This window comes from Oncorhynchus mykiss, chromosome 4 (assembly GCF_057628025.1).
Source record: "Oncorhynchus mykiss isolate SJ-2025 chromosome 4, ASM5762802v1, whole genome shotgun sequence".
NCBI lineage: Eukaryota > Metazoa > Chordata > Actinopteri > Salmoniformes > Salmonidae > Oncorhynchus > Oncorhynchus mykiss.
The window spans coordinates 23713351-23733652 of NC_143025.1; the positions used below are offsets into that span (position 1 = coordinate 23713351).

General features: G+C 40.5%; 1 protein-coding gene across 4 annotated transcripts in view; it reads left to right on the top strand.

Moving 5' to 3' along the window:
- Positions 1-9590: 9590 nt before the first annotated feature.
- LOC110521552 (formin-binding protein 1-like) overlaps positions 9591-20302 on the top strand; it is a 74800-nt gene continuing 64088 nt past the window's right edge. For all 4 annotated transcript variants that reach the window (XR_016495170.1, XM_090231545.1, XM_021599169.3 and 1 more), the window contains exon 1: positions 9591-10204. Coding sequence is in view for 3 of the 4 variants with exons in the window: in XM_090231545.1 (XP_090087671.1) it covers positions 10181-10204 (24 nt within the window). In the remaining variant the exon portion in view is untranslated. The remainder of the gene's footprint in view (positions 10205-20302) is intronic.

Sequence of the window (20302 nt, forward strand, 5' to 3'; positions counted from 1 at the left end):
TAATAAATACTGCTTTGTCATACAAACAAGCCAAACCCCTGTGAATCCGAACGCGCACTTCACATTTCCATATAAAACCAATGCTATATCAGTGTCAACGTTTATGATCACTATGTTTGATGTACAGTTACAAGATGCCAGCATTGGGTTGTCCTCAACAGAATGAGCCTATCTTTGTTGCATTGTGAAGAAAATTTGCTGTGGACCAAGCATCTGCACACGACTCCATTCTATGCGCACCAAAATTATCTGTTTCTCTGAATTTCTTTGTGAAAGCCTAACACTGTAAGATATATTTTATAATTTAGCTAATCATGTTGGCAATTGTACAAGCTTTAATAGTACAAGCTTTCATGTGGGCTTTATGCCCACATGAATCAGATTGCAATTTATAATGGACTGTTTTTGGATTGCGTAAACAACAGTAATTGTGTAAAGATGGAGATGCAGGGTTGTGTTCCAAACAAAACAACTACAAGTGTTTTTGCTCTAATTCCCCAATGGCACAGCTAGGAGAGTTAAAAAAAAAAAAAAAAGTTGAAGACTTCTTTTGAGTCATAAAAGTGCCTTGAAATGACTTACACCAGTTAGCCTCTTACTCAAACCCTTTTAATTTGGGGGTTTTATGTTGCGCCAACCCCACATTTTACAAGAATATTCTTATGTTACTGAATGTATCCAGAGTATTTTTTTATTTTTTTATCAACAAATGTGGTGAAAAGTACAGTAAATGTAAAATGCACATAAAATCAACAGTGTAATGTTTGGATTATGTCAGGTGATCTGTTGTGTCCTCACCTTTCCTCTAATAATTTCCCCATAATCTCCAAACTGTTCCCTTTTAATTGCTACCATGGTTATGTGTATGCTTTCCATATTTCTTTCCATATTTTTGCTTTCCATATTTCTTCCTGAAACACACACAAAAGACAGGGACCAGTTTTGTTCGTATTTTCAATATATAAAGGAATTGATGTAGGCACAAGGCAGATTTTCATAGTGACTACTACTGGCCATATTGGACAAACCATAGCATAACTCTCAGGGCCATGGCGACAGTGATTTTTGGAACAGAGACATGCCACAGCAGACGTCATGGAACCCTGAGCCTTTAGTCTGTTGGTCTCTGCCTACAGGAGAGAGAGGATAAATACTCACAGATCTGTTCCATGACTAACACCAGCCAACCTTTTTAAGACACTGACATGAAATTCCACAGCCATGTTTAAGAATGAGTGTGAGAACTGAGCGCATAAGTGTCTGCTAAATGACAAATGTAAAACAACAGCTAATGAAACATTCTGATGACATGGCGTTTTGAATTCAAGACCTGATTCCAATCATAGTGCTATATAACAGAGCTGGCTGAGTTCCACAGGAATGTCTGTGTGTTTACAAAGGCATGTTGAGATGCCTCACTGTGCTCCTTTTCACCAGTTTTTGTGCGTCATAACAATGTGCTGTTTCATTCTGTGGTGAGTGCTCAGGGTTGCCTGCAGTGCCACCCCTGGGTTTAGAAAAGGGTCCACTCTGGCATTGGAACGGTGTTCTGTAGAAATATCAGGGGGGTGTCTCGCTGGTCACACAGCTAGACAGAGTGGCTGCCTTTCAATGATGCATTCTGTGTTAGCTCCCCATTACTCGCCACATTGCCAACCTGATGCCTGAAGAAAAACATTCAAATCAGGCAATTACACTTGAATAAAACGTATTGCCTTTATAAAAAAATGTGTACTTTAAGTGGAGTTTTTAAGAATTAAAAACTAAAGTAAACTTTCTGTCGAGATTTATTAAGGTTTTCAACAAGTAATTTCTGTTATCCAGACCGACTGTTTGAGCACCATCACCTGATCAAGATTGCAATACCCTCTGCATCTAGAATATTCCACTGCCATGGCAATGAGCCGATCTGTAAAGGCAGATGAAAGCTGGCTGAAGAGACTTATTTTCCTTGTGTTCTCCATTCTCATTCAAAAAGATTGCCCATCTTAATATGGTTCTTGTTTTGGTAGGGAAAGATATGATTGGTCAGAACACACCAAACGGATTTGCAAATTAACAGGGTTAAACTTTGGGCAGCAGGTAGCCTAGTGGTTAGATAGTTGGGCCAGTAACTGAAAGGTTGCTAAATTGAATCCCCGAGCTGACAAGATAAAAATCTGTGATTCTGAACGAGACACTGTTCCTAGGCCGTCATTGTAAATATGAATTTGTTCTTAACTGACTTGCCTAGTTAAATAAAGGTTAAAAAAAAACATACTTTATTGTCCTGATGCTCTTTTGTTGAACATTCTGCTTAAAAAATGTGTCAGGTAATTAATATTTTATTTGAACATAGATCATATAAGAGGTTCCTATATGCATGTACTTTATGAAGCAATGAAAGACTGCATGAAAATATAATTAAGTTAGTTGTAAAAGTCTGACCTTTAAGAAAAAGTCTAGATGGCATCTTGTAGGAGGATAGGTAAATGCTTCAAAACTAAAAACTATCACACAATCAACAGCATCCTCCTTGGTCTTAAGCAGGGAAGATCTCAGACTGCAGATTAAATAATTTGATCAGTAGTATTAGTGTTCTGTTGTATCTTTATATGAGTCATTCATTAGTTGTATTGGTCTCAGTGATTCTAGTTCACACCTGAAGAGGAGGGAATGCACCTCCACTCTCCAACAAGTAGACTAGCTGGTTCTGGATGGCCACATCCTGGGCTCTGAGCTGCTTCTTGACAGTTATGGGGTAGGCTGTACCACCACTCAGTGACATCATTAGCAATAAACACACACCACAGTCCGTTGATTTGACCTATGCCTGCAACAGTGGAGAGTGCCCAAAGTCATTATGATGATTATAACACCTATTCTTATTTATACATACTTCATTATTACAATGCACTGGACCAAGAGATTTCCCTTGCTGCCAAATTTGAGGTTGGACATTTAGATGAGTGACAGGCATGCATTAAGAGCATCCATCACTGACAGAGCAGAGCACCCTCTCTACTTGTTACTCAGCCTGCTGAGGGGATGTCTCCATAGAGCAGGCTCATTCCAGCGAAGGGAGACCGCTCAAGTTAGTATCCATTTTCTAACAGCATGCGTAGACGGTCCGTAACCAACATCTTTTTGTTTCTCTGGGTGTGCCTCTTTACTGCATTCTCTCCACCCACTTCTTTAAGTATTAAAGTATTAAAATATACCTGCAAGGGCCACCATAGTCAGAAGGCTGGTACAATACAGCACAAATGGAAAAATAGTTGATACACTGACATTGCTGAGTTATATGGAGTTTCTACCTACCTTTGTTGGCATGCCTGGCTGTTTCGTAGGTTAGCCTGGAATCAGTAGAGGCTGGTGGGAGGAGCTATAGGAGGATGGACTCATTGTAATGGATAGAATGGTATAGATGGAACGGAGTCAAACGTGGTTTCCATATGTTTGATACCGTTCCCTTAATTCCATTCCAGTCATTACAATGAGCCAGTCCTCCTATAGCTCCTCCCACCAGCCTCCTCTGCCTGGAATACATCATTGTGAATTGGCTGGAGGGCATCATCTAAAACTGGAAAGGCACTTAGCAAATCGCCTTCCGCGCACACTGGTGCTCATCAAGTATGAAGACACTGGCTGCTGTTTAGCTCGGCCTGACAGAATCTGTGCCAAACGTTGCCATAGGTTGCCTGCTGATATGCTTGAGTGTAAACAGCGTTCTGGACACCTGGGCATGCTAGATGTGCACGGGTCAACGTTCCATAGAGTTGACTGAGATGAGCTATAAATAGGACGTAGTCTGCCTTTGATCCTCAAACCCCTGAAAAGCAATGAATGGATGACATGGTTGTTATAAATCACATTTTATTGGTCACGTACACATATTTAGCAGATGTTATTGCAAGTGTAGCGAAAGGCTTGTGTTCCAACAGTGCAGTTGTATCTAACAATTCACAACAATACACACAAATTTAAAAGTAAAAGAATGGAATTAAGAAATATATAAACGTTAGATTGAGCAATGTCGGAGTGGCATTGACTAAAATACAGTAGAATAGAAAACAGTATATACATATGAGATGAGTAAAGCCGTATGTAAACATTATTTAAACATTATTAAAGTGACTAGTGTTCCATTATTACAGTGGCCAGTGATAACCGGCTACCACCCAGTTATTCAACCCTGCAGCCTCTAAGGTGCAGGGTTGAATAACCAGGTGGTAGCCGGCTAGTGATGGCTATTTAACAGTCTGATGACCTTGGGATAGAAGCTGTTTTTCAGTCTCCCAGTACCAGCTTTGATGCACCTGTACTGACCTCGCTTTCTGGATGATAGCGGGGTGAAAAGGCCGTGGCGCGGGTGGTTAATGTCCTTGATGGTCTTTTTGGCCTTCCTGTGACATTAGGTGCTGTAGGTTTCCTGGAGGGCAGGTAGTTTGCCCCTGGTGATGCGTTGGGCAGACCATCCTCTGGAGAGCCCTTTGGTTGTGGGCGGTGCAGTTGCCGTACCAGGCGGTGATACAGCCCGACAGGTTTGTGAGGGTTTTAGGGGCCAAGCCAAATTTCTTCAGCCTTCTGAGGTTGAAGAGGCGCTGGGGATCATTCAATATTCCCTTTCTTTTGTTCAGTGAAATCATCCCATGTGAAGAGTCAACTAATTTAATTAAAGTTCAATTCATAACTAAATTGTTGTTTTTTTCTATTGGAAGGATTTCATCATTTGCAATTTGTCTACTTATGATAAGGTAAAAGGTTTATGTTTCTGTCTCCATATGATATGGCTAATATATCCAATGCAAAAAACATCTACATTTAAATGGTATTAATATTAATTGACATATATTCCCATTAATTCCCACGGAAAGTTTCCACCTCTGAATATTCCCCAAAATGTGCAACCCTAGCAATAACACAAGGATAACCCTGATAAAAGAGTTTCAAGACAAAGTTTCATACTTCTAAATGTCTTTAAGGATGAAACTACATGAGTTTTCATAGCCTACTGTTATATTACACAAAGACAAACCCAGTTGGTCAGATGATCATCAGTTTTCTCTGGATGATTTTATTTATTTTATTTATTTATTTTACCTTTATTTAACCAGGTAGGCAAGTTGAGAACAAGTTCTCATTTACAATTGCGACCTGGCCAAGATAAAGCAAAGCAGTTCGACAGATACAACAACACAGAGTTACACATGGAGTAAAACAAACATACAGTCAATAATAAAGTATAAACAAGTCTATATACAATGTGAGCAAATGAGGTGAGAAGGGAGGTAAAGGCAAAAAAAGGCCTTGGTGGCAAGGTAAATACAATATAGCAAGTAAAACACTGGAATGGTAGTTTTGCAATGGAAGAATGTGCAAAGTAGAAATAAAAATAATGGGGTGCAAAGGAGCAAAATAAATAAATAAATTAAATACAGTTGGGAAAGAGGTAGTTGATAGGGCTAAATTATATGTGGGCTATGTACAGGTGCAGTAATCTGTGAGCTGCTCTGACAGTTGGTGCTTAAAGCTAGTGAGGGAGATAAGTGTTTCCAGTTTCAGAGATTTTTGTAGTTCGTTCCAGTCATTGGCAGCAGAGAACTGGAAAGAGAGGCGGCCAAAGAAAGAATTGGTTTTGGGGGTGACTAGAGAGATATACCTGCTGGAGCGTGTGCTACAGGTGGGAGATGCTATGGTGACCAGCGAGCTGAGATAAGGGGGGACTTTACCTAGCAGGGTCTTGTAGATGACATGGAGCCAGTGGGTTTGGCGACGAGTATGAAGCGAGGGCCAGCCAACGAGAGCGTACAGGTCGCAATGGTGGGTAGTGTATGGGGCTTTGGTGACAAAACGGATTGCACTGTGATAGACTGCATCCAGTTTGTTGAGTAGGGTATTGGAGGCTATTTTGTAAATTACATCGCCAAAGTCGAGGATTGGTAGGATGGTCAGTTTTACAAGGGTATGTTTGGCAGCATGAGTGAAGGATGCTTTGTTGCGAAATAGGAAGCCAATTCTAGATTTAACTTTGGATTGGAGATGTTTGATATGGGTCTGGAAGGAGAGTTTACAGTCTAACCAGACACCTAAGTATTTGTAGTTGTCCACGTATTCTAAGTCAGAGCCGTCCAGAGTAGTGATGTTGGACAGGCGGGTAGGTGCAGGTAGTGATCGGTTGAAGAGCATGCATTTAGTTTTACTTGTATTTAAGAGCAGTTGGAGGCCACGGAAGGAGAGTTGTATGGCATTGAAGCTTGCCTGGAGGGTTGTTAACACAGTGTCCAAAGAAGGGCCGGAAGTATACAGAATGGTGTCGTCTGCGTAGAGGTGGATCAGAGACTCACCAGCAGCAAGAGCGACCTCATTGATGATGCAAAGCACACATTGAGCAGTCTTGTTTCGCTTTGAAGACTGGAACAAAAAGAGGACCACATTTTTTATGCATTGTTGACATAATTAAAGACGCTTTCTGGAACCCATCATTTTAAAGGTTGTGCTTCAAAGACAAAATCTGTCCCTCACAGTTGCATACTACATTGTTCTCTCACTGTCTGTGCTCTGCCCCCTTCCCACACCCTCTAGCAAAGGGTCCCCCAAAGATCGTCTTTCTGCTTTACATGACCTATTGGAGACTCAAAAACACCTAGTCAACCTTGTTGTAATCTACTGTAAGTCTGAGAATTTCCCTCCTTTTTTCTGTATTTCCTGTTAGCCTAATGCAGAATACAAATAACACCTCCCCTAATGGCTAAAACAGAAAAACAGAAAGGTTCCATGAGATCACCATGTGGGATTATGGCACATGAATTACAACAACTACAGTAGGTACATCAAACCTACATCAAAGTACATTATACCTCCCAAAATGTATTTTCCGGTATCAGTATTTCCTTTTTCAGGCTTTTTTCCTGAGGTTCAACACTTACAGCCAAATGTTTAATACGGGTATACCCCGAAAAAATTCTGGAAAGTCTATAGATACAGTGGTCAGGGATCACTTTATTAGGTACAACCCCCTTTGCATCTGGAACAGTGTGAATTAAAAACAGTTGATGAAACTGGGAAAGGAGATAGACTGTTCAAGTTTTTAAGTCCAGTTGGAGTTTAATTTCAGTCACTGCAAGCTGAGTGTTGGAATGATTAAAAAAACTGTTTTGTAATTTTCCTGAGTTACAAAAGACCATCACAGACTGTGCTGTCATTTTGCACACTCTAAAGTTCAAACAAACGGTAACATAAAACCTGAATACTTCTCTGCATGCTTTAGTGTCTAGAAGGTCAAGACCACTGGACTTGGTGTATGTAGGAGCAATTTATTTTCGTGAATATGGTGGTGAACCTAATAAAGTGGCAACTGAGTGTAGACATCACAAACAACTCCTTTGAGCATTGTCTGTCTGTTATACGTTTGATCAATGGGTAGGCTCACTTGGATATATAGAGTTGAAGGTAAAGACAAAAATATGAAAGTAAGACATTAAAACACTGGCAGAATTCTTTCATCCATATTCATTCACATAAAACATGTATTTTAAAGTATAAATACCATTCTAAGACCACTGTCTTTCTGAATGTTTTAAAAGGTTTGGAAATAGTTATTTCTGTAAGGAATGTGAATTGAAAGGGATTTGGTAATACCTATGTAGGTGGCATAGTTTCTACACTGGTATAATTAGAGCGTTGGACTAGTAACCGGAAGGTTGCAAGTTCAAATCCCCGAGCTGACAAGGTACAAATCTGTCGTTCTGCCCCTAAACAGGCAGTTAACCCACTGTTCCTAAGCCGTCATTGAAAATAAGAATTTGTTCTTAACTGACTTGCCTAGTTAAATAACGGTGAATAATAATAAATAATGGGTATAATGTGTGGTTGTTGCACACCTCCCTGCTGAATTATGTAGAGCAGATTTGGGCCAGTTTATATATTTTTTCATGATTTTCACGTAGGCTTTGTGCTAGCAGTTTAAATGAGAAAGAGAGCAAATAGCATAGGGACAGCCTGGTTCAAATCCAAGTTTTTAATGGTTAGTGCCAGTAGAATACAGAGGGGTTCATATACAGTTCAGAGGCAAATCATAGTGTATGCATTTAGCCCAAAAACCAAACATGTACCATCTACTTCTTATATTAATGCTTTTTTTGTTATCCACCCTCTGGTATCTTTCAATACCCATGGAAATATATATATATACCCTATATACTGTACGTACACCACTGTTCGAAAGTTTGGGGTCACTTAGAAATGTCCTTGTTTTTGAAAGAAAAGCAATTTTTTTGGTCCATTAAAATAACATCAAATTGATCAGAAATACAGAGTAGACACTGTTAATGTTGTAAATGACTATTGTAGCTGGAAATGGCTGTTTTCTAATGGAATATCTACATAGGCGTACAGAGGCCCATTATCAGCAACCATCACTACTGTGTTCCAATGGCACATTGTGTTAGCTAATCCAAGTTGATCATTTTAAAAGGCTAATAGATCATTAGAAAACCCTTTTGCAATTATGTTAGCATAGCTGAGAACTGTTGTCCTGATTAAAAAAACTATAAAACTGGACTAGTTGAGAACCTAGAGCACAGGCTCAAAATGGCCAGAAACAAATAACTTTCTTCTGAAACTCGTCAGTCTATTCTTGTTCTGAGAAATGAAGGCTATTCTATGCAAGAAATTGCCAAGAAACTGAAGATCTCGTACAACGCTGTGTGCTACTCCCTTCACAGACAGCACAAACTGGCCCTAACCAGAATAGAAAGAGGAGTGGGAGGCCACGGTGCACAACTGAGCAAGAGGACAAGTACATTAGAGTGTCTCGTTTGAGAAACAGACACTTCACAAGTCCTCACCTGGCAGCTTCATTAAATATTACCCGCAAAACACCAGTCTCAACATCAACAGTGAAGAGGCGACTCTGAGATGCTGGCCTTCTAGGCAGAGTTGCAAAGAAAAAGCCATATCTCAGACTGGCCAATAAAAATAAAAGATTTAGAGGTGCAATTGAACACAGACACTGGACAGAGGAACTCTGCCTAGAAGGCCAGCATCCCGGAGTCGACTCTTCACTGTTGACATTGAGACTGTTATTTTGCGGGTACTATTCAATGAAGCTGCCAGTTGAGGACTTGTGAGGCCTCTGTTTCTCAAACAAGACACTCTAATGTACTTGTCCTCTTGCTCAGTTGTGCCCCGGGGCCTCCCACTCTTCTTTCTATTCTGGTTAGAGCCAGTTTGCGCTGTTCTGTGAATGTCTGTTGAATGTCCGAAAGTGTGAATATAAAACCAACTACTGATATTTACAGTAGACAGACATAATATCAGCAATATCACAAATAATTTGGACTGTGTGCAGAAAAGTAGCTACTTAGGCAACTTTACATGACTATTTAGCTGCGTAAAATATATTAGACGTGTTTCAAAATAACCCCGCGTATAGGTGTTACAGGATTAACGTCTTGACAGAAACAAAAAGGATCCCTTAATGCGCCTATCTGATTGGCCTATACTCCATACATACCACTAAATGGCGCCATTTACTAATCAATAAAACAGATTAAGCTTGTTTTTCAATCGCAGAGTTTATAGCCGTCGGTGCAAATCATAAAAAAGGTGACATTAGTCCCCTGACATTGCCCACTAAATGTATATTTATAAATTCATTATATTCAACAGTAAGAGTTAAATAAATGAAAGGTTAATTACTTATTGTGGATAACTTTTGAGGCCAAATTATTCTAACAAAATCATCAAAGTGATTGTGGTCGATAGCAGCTAATATGAATATTTCAACAAAATTAATGAATTGATGATACAATTTATTCAGAAAGTCTTGCTCTTCCCACCAAATTTTTGGAATTTAAAAAATACTGTGCAGAGGATCATGTCATCAGCATAGTTCTAGTATAGCTAATTTAATTATTTTATGTGTTGAATTAAAGTTATATAACTATTTTGTTGATGACTAAATAATAAGGAATAGCATGCATACATTTAACATTTTATTGGCGAACCTGAACCTCCCGGTTCTCTGAATCCTAGATCCCAACTTCCTTCGCTAGAGCTGAATTTAGACAGCTCCTCAGGATGTGAGCAAGGAGTGTATACCACAGACGACAGCAGACGATTGGAAACGCAACATTGGCGAGTTTTGAGCTGGGAATACACTGACAATCTGGGGGTTTAGCAACCAGGGGAGTCCACAATGACTTGGGGAACGGAGCTTTGGGTAAGTTTGCTATTGGTATAAACCATGTTGCTCTCTTCTTTGTTCTTGTGTTGATAACACGCTTGCCAAAATTTAGCACGAATTCGATGAAGGTGCTCGGTTACCTTAGCATTGTGTAAGCTGCTAGCCAGCTAAGCCTGGCATGCACCTTTACCATAGTACTACAGACGGTAAACAATAGGCAAGACGTGTAGAAATGTCCGCCAGGCATAGGGGATAATTTGCGTATCTTTGTCTAGGACTTGTTATCATAACACTGTCTCTAACAGGGGCTTGATTGATCAGTTATTGTTTTATTTTTGAAAAGGGAGTCATCACACCCTCTTAGTTCACACATAGACTAGCAAGCTAGCTAACGTTAGCTATCCCCCCAAAAAGGTGGAGACAGGAGGGTATAACGCAAGTAACCACCTGTACTATTTTTCTCTCGATGCTTTTATGGATCTGATGGCTACCAGCATGAAACAATGCACTTACACATTTCGTTTAACTTGGTTTTAAAGCTCGAGTGTTTATTTATGGCTGGGTCTGAGTGACTCCTCAAGCTGCTTGACCAGCATTGTTCCCAGTTTGCAATGAGATTGCGCAAGTCAAATAGTTAAACAATAGTAGACTTGAGGAAATCAAGCATTTTTCTTCTCCCAAATATAACAAAAAACGACTCACCCATTGAACAGACGTGGGGGGGGGGGGGGGGCTTATTCCAGGTACGGTCTTTGTCATGTTCTGTCTGGCTTGCCCTCTGACAGCCAGGCCCCTGGCTACATCACCCGGCTTGCCCAAGCGGTTTATCGTCCAAATTATTTTTGTGACTATATCTAGCTACCATGTTACTGCAGCAAAAATCTGTTCCACGTTATTTGGTTAGTGAGAAAATAATCTGCACCTATCGAAATATTCCTCACCAGGGACATTGAACTCCTTTGACATGTATTCCAGTTACATGGGTGTTGCCCATAAAACGTTTGGTCACCCCCAGTATCCTACCTAATGGGCCAGCTTCTCCCCCTAATCATTCTAATATGTATAGTTGCGAAGACTGCAGTGTCGCTGCCAACATGATAGCTAGTCAAAGAAGTGATGAGCCTGTTTCATACCAATTACATTCATCTCTAACATTGATAGAGAGAACTGCACTGTTATGTAGTTTGAGGGAAGAGAACAATATATTGACGAGTTATTCAACATGTGACTGATGTGGCTTATATGGGTTCACTTCAGTATGATTAACCTTTGAACCTGTTTTGTTGATAAAATGTACATTTACTATGTTTCCTTGAATGATTCAGTTACTGCTAAATTAACTCTCTCAAAAGCATGTCGGTGCCCTGAAAAGACTAAAGTATGTACACTGCTCATAAAAATAAAGGGAACATTAAAATAACACATCCTAGATCTGAATGAAATATTCTTATTAAATACTTTTTTCTTTACATAGTTGAATGTGCTGACAACAAAATCACACAAATTATCAATGGAAATCAAATTTATCAACCCATGGAGGTCTGGATTTGGAGTCACACTCAAAATTAAATTGGAAAACCACACTACAGGCTGATCCAACTTTGATGTAATGTCCTTAAAACAAGTCAAAATGAGGCTCAGTAGTGTGTGTGGCCTCCACGTGCCTGTATGACCTCCCTACAATGCCTGGGCATGCTCCTGATGAGGTGGCGGATGGTCTCCTGAGGGATCTCCTCCCAGACCTGGTCTAAAGCATCCTCCAACTCCTGGACAGTCTGTGGTGCAACGTAGCGTTGGTGGATGGAGCGAGACATGATGTCCCAGATGTGCTCAATTGGATTCAGGTCTGGGGAACGGGCGGGCCAGTCCATAGCATCAATGCCTTCCTCTTGCAGGAACTGCTGACACACTCCAGCCACATGAGGTCTAGCCTTGTCTTGCATTAGGAGGAACCCAGGGCCAACCGCACCAGCATATGGTCTCACAAGGGGTCTGAGGATCTCATCTCGGTACCTAATGGCAGTCAGGCTACCTCTGGCGAGCACATGGAGGGCTGTGCGGCCCCCCAAAGAAATGCCACCCCACACCATGACTGATCCACCGCCAAACCGGTCATGTTGCAGGCAGCAGAACGTTCTCCACGGCGTCTCCAGACTCTGTCACGTTTGTCACGTGCTCAGTGTGAACCTGCTTTCATCTGTGAAGAGCACAGGGCACCAGTGGGGAATTTGCCAATCTTTGTGTTCTCTGGCAAATGCCAAACGTCCTGCACGGTGTTGGGCTGTAAGCACAACCCCCACCTGTGGACGTCGGGCCCTCATACCACCCTCATGGAGTCTGTTTCTGACCGTTTGAGCAGACACATGTACATTTGTGGCCTGCTGGAGGTCATTTTGCAGGGCTCTGGCAGTGCTCCTCCTGCTCCTCTTTGCACAAAGGCGGAGGTAGCGGTCCTGCTGCTGGGTTGTTGACTTCCTACGGCCTCCTCCACGTCTCCTGATGTACTGGCCTGTCTCCTGGTAGCGCCTCCATGCTCTGGACACTACGCTGACAGACACAGCAAACCTTCTTGCCACAGCTCGCATTGATGTTCCATCCTGGATGAGCCACTTGTGTGGGTTGTAGACCCCGTCTCATGCTACCACTAGAGTGAAAGCACCGCCAGCATTCAAAAGTGACCAAAACATCAGCCAGGAAGCATAGGAACTGAGAAGTGGTCTGTGGTCACCACCTGCAGAACCACTCCTTTATTGGGGGTGTCTTGCTAATTGCCTATAATTTCCACCTGTTGTCTATTCCATTTGCACAACAGCATGTGAAATATATTGTCAATCAGTGTTGCTTCCTAAGTGGACAGTTTGATTTCACAGAAGTGTGATTGACTTGGAGTTACATTGTGTTCCCTTTATTTTTTTGAGCAGTGTATATTCGGGCAATAGCTTACAGTTCAGTTTGTGAGGCTCTTATTGCTTGATTGCAAGAGCTGTATGTATAATAAAGGTCTCATGAACCTAACCTACTGCACCATGCTGTAAAATGCCTAACTTGGCCAACCTTCTGCAATTCAAATATTTTGAGTTGTGCTGTAAAGCCATTAGCCTATGCTGTCTGATTTTAGAGGTTGACAGATTATGATTTTTCAATGCCGATACCGATTAATCGGCCTAATCTTTTTATTTATTTTTATTAATTAAAAAATAATTTTCCAGATATTTATTTGTAATAATGACAATTACAACAATACTGATTGAACAATGAACACTTATTTTAACTTAATATAACACATAAATAAAAGCAATTTAGTCTCAAATAAATAATGAAACATGTTCAATTTGGTTTAAATGCAAAAACATGGTGTTGGAGAAGAAAGTAAAAGTGCAATATGTGCCATGTAAAAAAGCTAACGTTTAAATTCCTTGCTCACAACATGAGCACATATGAAAGCATGAGTCTTCAATATTCCCAGTTACGAAGTTTTAGGTTGAAGTAATTATAGGAATTATAATGCGTTGACTATTTCTCTCTATACCATTTGTATTTCACATACCTTTGACTAGATGTTCTTATAGGCACTTTAGTATTGCCAGCCTAATCTCGGGAGTTGATAGGCTTGACGTCATGAACAGCGCTGTGATTCAAGCATTGCTCAGAGCTGCTGGCGAACGCTGTAAAGTGCTGTTTGAATGGATGCTTACCAGCCTGCTGCTGCCTACCACCGCTCAGTCAGACTGCTCTATCAAATATGAAATCATAGACTGAATTATAATATAATAAACACACAGAAATACATGCCTTTGGTCATTAATATGGTCAAATCTGGAAAATATAATTTTGAAAACAAAACATTTATTCTTTCAGTGAAATATGGAACCGTTCTGTATTTTATTGAATGGGTGGCATCCCTAAATCTAAATATTGCTGTAACATTGAACAACCTTCAATGTTATGTCATAATTATGTAAAATTCTGGCAAATTAATTACGGTCTTTGTTAGGAAGAAATTGTCTTCACGCAGTTCGCAACGAGCCAGGCGGCCCAAAATGCTGCATATACCCTGACTCTCCTTGCACTGAATGCAAGAGAAGTGACATAGTTTCCCTAGTTAATATTACCTGCTAACATGAATTTGCAGGTTAAAAAAAATATATACTTTGGTGTATTGATTTTAAGAAAGTCATTAAATTATGGTTAGATACATTTGTGCAAAAAAAACAAAAAAAAAATTTGTAGTGTTTTTTTTTGCAAATGTGCTTTTGTTAAATCATCACCTATTTGGTGAAGTTGACGTAGGCTGTAATTCAATGATAAATTAACAGGTTGATTAAATGCAACGCAGGACAAGCTAGTTAACTACACATGGTTGATGATATTACTAGGTTAACTATTGATTATGTGATGATTGATTGTTTTTTTTTTATAAGATACGTTTAATGCTAGCTAACAACTTTCCGTGGCTCCTTGCAGCCACAAGGTCCTTTTGATGCTGTACTCGCGTAACAGGTGGTCAGCCTGCTACGCACTCTCCTCGTGGGTTGCAATGTAATCGGCCACAATCGGCGTCCAAAAAGGCAGATTCCCGATTGTTATGAAAACTTGAAATCGGCCCTAATTAATCGGCCATGCGGGCATAGTCTGATTGTCTGGCTGCATGTGTCAGGCCCTTATCCCTAATATTTGAACGGTGTGCTATACGGGCACCAACTTGATTCAAAATGCTCATTCCGTATTGTTTTACTCTTAAATCTCTATCAGGAATCCCTTCAAGACCTGATTGGATTATTTATTCCCTGGATTCTCTGGTTCACTGAAAGGCATCTCTAGTTACATAGAGTAGATTGAATTTGCATCTGTAGCACAGTAACACCGATGTCGTCTGTCTTGTCTCTTTTTATGAATGACATTCATTTAGCCCTGATACCTTCTGGTCCCTGCCTAGACATTGAGTCAGATTAACATAATAGTTTGATTAGTGTTGGCACATGCGGCAGATCAATTACACAGCTGAAACACTGATTTTTAAGCTGTTTACATGTCCTAATAATTAGAATGATTATTCAGGAAAGCAGGTATTTTAATCGCCGTGTGCTTACTTAGATTATGACCTTAAGCTGATGAAGATAAGGTGTTTGCATGACTAACGCCATACTCGGCCTACTGCCATAATCAGTTTAATATCGAGTTATTAGTGTGCATGTAAGCGTACTCCAGAGAGTATTCAGAAAGGAAACTAACCACATTGCAATGATTCAAAAAAACACATCTGGGCCTGTCTGTAGTGAAGGAATGACAGGTGTGATATTGACATGATTTTAGGCTCTGATGGGCTGTTACTGTAGGCCATATGTGTGCATTACACATTTATCTGTTCACATGTCAAAGTACTATCTGTCTGCCTGGCATGTTGGCATTCATCCATGGCTTTGTGACCTAAAGCCTGAGACTAACACATCTTATTACATGGGGTTGGCATTTCCCCAGCAGCTAACTGACTGAGACTGATCCACTGGAGATGGTTTGTGAATGGAAGCAGTGTGTCTACAAAATTTTACCATGCTGAGCACACAGGCTATCAACAGTTATTCTAGCATTCTTTTTCATAACAGATGTCTTATAGGCTAGGTTATGTTCTGTTGACTGCAACAGCTGTTAACAGGGAGGGATATGATCATGGTTAAAGTCTGGCTTGTCGTTTTGTGCAATGAAGAGTGACGGAGTTTGAGAGAGTTCAATTAAGGACACAGATGTTGAATCACAGCTGAGACCTGCCATTGCATTCAGTTCACAGCACCCAACATGAAATCCTTCTCCTCAGTGAGTAGAGGGGTGTGATATCACAGGATTGTGTAGGGGAGTGTGTGGGTGGATGTCGTCTTTAATAAAGGGAAGTTGTGCTAGCAGGTATGGCTCAGGAAGGTGTTAAGCAGGGAGAGTGTGGAGGGAGGTAGACAGCGTCGTGGAGACAGAGGGTTTGGTGTGTAACGTGTGTTCCCATGCATTCCCAGGGGAAGACTGGGAACATTGAGGGGAAATGCTGCCCTGCCCAAGTAAATTACACGGGACAAAACAAAGGAAATATGGTAAAACAATCAATGAGAGGTATATCAGGAGGAATCACAAGTGAACAGGGATTTGATAGGTGGAGGCACTACTACATTTCCAGAGTGCCTGCAGCGTTGGATTGCATGCATTTGTTTATTTTTGCTTAATCTGCACAGATTTACCGTGTAAATCCATTGGTCATGTTTGAGCTTTTAGTTGTGCAGTTTTATGATAAATAGTATAGGTCATTGGCTGAGGCATGTCAGGCCATTGGACCTAATATTGAAGGAAAGAGTTTGTTGTGGTTTATGATGGCTTAACCGGATTTTGCCTACACTTGTTTCGCAAACTGACCTACTGTATGTTTTTAGAGATACTGTCAGGGGATTTCTCTGATATAAAACAGTGTAACATGAGGTTGCTATTAGAGGTCGACCGATTTATGATTTTTCAACGCCGATACCGATTTACTGGAGGACCAAAAAAGCCGATACCGATTAATCGGCCAATTTTTATTTTTTATTTTATTTTTTACATCTTTAATTTATTTGTAATAATGACAATTACAACAATACTGAATGAACACTTACTTTAACTTAATATAATACATCAATAAAATCAATTTAGCCTCAAGTAAATAATGAAAAATGTTCAATTTGGTTTAAATAATGAAAACAAAGTGTTGGAGAAGAAAGTAAAAGTGCAATATGTGCTATGTAAGACAGCTAACGTTTCAGTTCCTTGCTCAGAACATGAGAACATGAAAGCTGGTGGTTCCTTTTAACATGAGTCTTCAATATTCCCAGGTAAGAAGTTTTAGGTTGTAGTTATTATAGGACTATTTCCCTCTATACCATTTGTATTTCATTAACCTTTGACTATTTGATGTTCTTATAGGCACTTTAGTATTGCCAGTGTAACAGTATAGCTTCCGTCCCTCTCCTTGCTCCTCCCTGGGATCGAACCAGCAACACAACGACAACAGCCACCATCGAAGCAGCGTTACCCATGCAGAGTAAGGGGAACAACTACAAGAAGGCTCAGAGCGAAGGACGTTTGAAACGCTATTAGCGCGTGCTAACTAGCTAGCCATTTCACTTCGGTTACACCTGCCTGATCTCGGGAGTTGATAGGCTTGAAGTCATGAACAGCGCAATGCTTGACGCACAACGAAGAGCTGCTGGCAAAACGCACGAAAGTGCTGTTTGAATGAATGTTTACGCGCCTGCTTCTGCCTACCACCGCTCAGTCAGATACTTGTATGCTCAGTCAGATTATATGCTTGTATGCTCAGTCAGATTATATGCAACGCAGGACACGCTAGATAATATCTAGTAATATCATCAACTATGTGTAGTTAACTAGTGATTATGATTTATTGTTTTTTATAAGATAAATTTAATGCTAGCTAGCAACTTACCTTGGCTTACTGCATTCACGTAACAGGCAGTCTCCTTGTGGAGTGCAATGATAGGGAGGCAGGTCGTTATTGCGTTGGACTAGTTAACTGTAAGGTTGCAAGACTGGATCCCCCGAGCTGACAATGTGAAAATCTGTTGTTCTGCCCCTGAACAAGGCAGTTTACCCACCGTTCCTAGGCTGTCATTGAAAATAAGAATGTTTTCTTAACTGACTTGCCTAGTTAAATAAAGGTATAAATAAAATCAAAATCGGCAAATTGGCGCCATAATTACCAATTTCCGATTGTTATGAAAACTTGAAATCGGCCCTAATTAATCGGTCGACCTCTAGTTGCTATGTCAAACACTCAGAAGTGGTGTCCTCATACCTTTTTATTTTCAGACAGTATGAAGTTATTTAGCGTCGCTACTTGGGCTCCATCCCCTAGGCCCTATAATTTGCATCTTGTCAAAGCCTGCCCTGGACACACTGGACTGCCTTTGGAGTCTTTGCTTTTTACAAGGTAAATAAACCATAATCTGTCATAATGATCAGACAGACCATTTTTCTTTTGTGATTATTAGGGAGGTCTAAGATGGGTTCTTACTATGGGGGGGTTGCTGCGCATGCTATCCAGACGCAGCGTGCGTCTCCTACCCAGACGGTGCATTGTAACGCTTCACTGGCGGTCAGAGCTTTAAGAACGGAGTCACAGAAACAGCAGAGCACAGTCGAAGACAGTTTAATTAGTGCTATTCCTCCAGACTGGGCTGAATCATCGTCCTGGCCTTGTGATTCTGTCATGTTTTTGACAACTTGAACTCCTTCTCCATTATAGGATTAGTAGGAACTTTTTGGCAGATGTTTCACGCCCTAATGCAGATTTTCAGAGCATCAATTTGTGGTATTTAGCTGGTTTACAGCCATACAACATGTCTTTATATATTTCTCTCTCTCTGACAGGGCAATCCCATGTCCTCTGAATAATGTAGACTGTGCCTACCTGTAATAGCTTGTTAAAAAGATGATTCACATTCTGGGTTGCTCAGTTCCTCCTATGGTTTGTGGGTTGGCTGGTGAACCTCCTTTGTCCAGGCTTCCTTCTTAGTGTTAATCTGGACAACATGGGGTTAAATCAGGTGAGGCCAACTGGCCAAGATTAGAGCTAAACTCTCTCCCTGCCAGTCTGGTGGTGCTGCCAGCCTGCCTCACAGAGGGGCTTTCAAGGCTTCCTTCCAATAACAACCATGGTGAATGAAGACTGGGTAATGACTAATGAGTAGGCTGTAGTTGGTCTATATTTGGTACTTAATGCTATCAAGTTTTTGAGATCTGGTCACATCAATTGAAGGCTGACTGAGGCCATGGTTCACCATGACCCGGCATATTTATTTTGTCTCTGATCTATTTCCAGTAAGGAGCAAAGTTAATGGTTTTCCATGAGCACACATTTCAAATCCATTGCTCATAGGGTTAAAACAATGGGGCATTGACCAAACTTAAAATCTCAGCTGAAGTTATTTTATTTTGCAGTGTGAAAATACTAGTGTTTGTCTACATGCCATGGCAATCTCCTGTCTGTGATTTTCCCCTCCAATCTGTGGTTTTTGGGATCATGCGCTGCATGTGGATAAAGATGGAGAGATTGTGTTCTCTTAAGATGTCATGGCACAGTTTGGATAAAAAAAACAGATTTAAAACAAATTTGAAGAATCATGTTAATATTGTTACATTTTTGTTTTCAGCCAAGCTTCTTTTTAATTTTTTTAAAATGGAACTTTACACCTTTCCTGCACAGTACAACCCCAGGATAATGAGTGCAATCCAATAGAGATTTATACACAATTATAGCGTTGTACCTTTTAATACTCTCTGCTGGCACTGTCTACGTCCTCTGACAATCACATTGAAAATACACCTGCTGGGTTCTTCCTGTTGTGCTGGTGCGCTCTGTAAATGTGACTCCACTCTTGTCCCTGCAACTCTTCTCATCCCTAAATGGATTTTATATGTCATGTAACCTCAATTTCTATGCTCTTTCATACATTCCATTTTTAAGCTTATCAGCAACATGTAACCTAGCCATACAGTTGAAGTCGAAGTTTACATACACTTAGGTCATTGAAACTCGCTTTTCAACCACTCCACAAATTTCTTGTTAACAAACTATAATTTGGCAAGTCGGTTAGGATATCTACTTTGTGCCTGACAAGAAATGTTTTCAACAATTGTTTACAGACAGATTATTTCACTTATAATTCACTGTATCACAATTCCAGTGGGTCAGAAGTTAACATACACTAAGTTGACTGTGCCTTTAAACAGCTTGGAAAATTCCAGAAAATGATGTCATGGCTCTAGAAGCTTCTGATAGGCTAATTGACCTAATTTGAGTCAATTGGAGGTGTACCTGTGGCTGGATTTCAAGGCCTACCTTCAAACTCGGTGCCTCTTTGCTTGACATCATGGGAAAATCAAAAGAAATCAGCCAAGACCTCTGAATAAAATTGTAGACCTCCACAAGTCTGGTTCATCCTTGGGAGCAATTCCAAACGCCTGAAGGTACCACGTTCATCTGTACAAACAGTAGTATGCAAGTATAAACCCAATGGGACCACGCAGCCGTCATACTGCTCAGGAAAGAGATGTGTTCTGTCTCATAGAGATGAATGTACTTTGGTGAGAAAAGTGCAA